Genomic DNA, 649 nt, shown 5'->3' with positions numbered 1-649 from the left:
TGCCCTATTTTCTGATTGGTAGCCGAGTTTCATTCGGATTGGTTCGGAAATAGAGCAGACCGAGGTTGACAAAGTTAGTCACCTACGCTTCGGCCGGGTCCGCAAAATCGCCCGTAAACGGGGACCAAATTTTCGCCTCGCGGGAAAGCCCGATTGGCATTGCTACATTGGGACCTTACTTAGAAGGGAATGGTTGTTTTCTTCATTTTGACCAGTATCAATCCTGATGTTGCTGATTGCTGACTACTGTGAAATTTACGATTTCCCATGTCAATCATCATTGAATTCATGATTCATAGTCATCTCAATCATTATCATTGATACTGACTGATGACATTTCTTTCGAGTTACCAGTCCAAGTCCAAGTACCAGCTGCCAGTGAACTTACCCTCATCAACGAGGTCCACTTGCTCTGCCCAACTCTTTCCACTCGTCCTAGAGAAGAAAAAACGATGGATTAATACAAAATCATTAGCTTTGACATCCTTCATTAGAGTTATTTAAACTTATTGTAAAACAAAGTAACGGGTTCTTATATTCTATACGTACATCGTGCGGCTCTACTAGCTCTCCATCAACATGTAAGTAACTTCCGGAAGTTCCGCAGTGAGACCGGCTGGAGAACTTCCGGTTCTGCAGGTAATTGCCA

At 43.3% G+C, this 649-nt stretch overlaps 1 protein-coding gene across 1 annotated transcript in view; it reads right to left on the bottom strand.

Annotated features, from left to right (window-relative positions):
* Positions 1–649, bottom strand: part of LOC101858365 (eukaryotic translation initiation factor 3 subunit G) — a gene marked incomplete in the record, with an annotated part of 15,580 nt that extends 14,931 nt beyond the window's left edge. The window contains 2 exon segments of the mRNA XM_005109891.3: positions 389–435; positions 550–649. Coding sequence (XP_005109948.2) covers positions 389–435; positions 550–551 — 49 coding nt within the window.

Source organism: Aplysia californica, unplaced genomic scaffold (genome assembly GCF_000002075.1).
Source record: "Aplysia californica isolate F4 #8 unplaced genomic scaffold, AplCal3.0 scaffold00826, whole genome shotgun sequence".
NCBI classification, from domain to species: Eukaryota; Metazoa; Mollusca; class Gastropoda; order Aplysiida; family Aplysiidae; genus Aplysia; species Aplysia californica.
The sequence above is the reverse complement of the archived record's forward strand: the minus strand, read 5'-3'. Positions and strand labels throughout refer to the sequence as shown.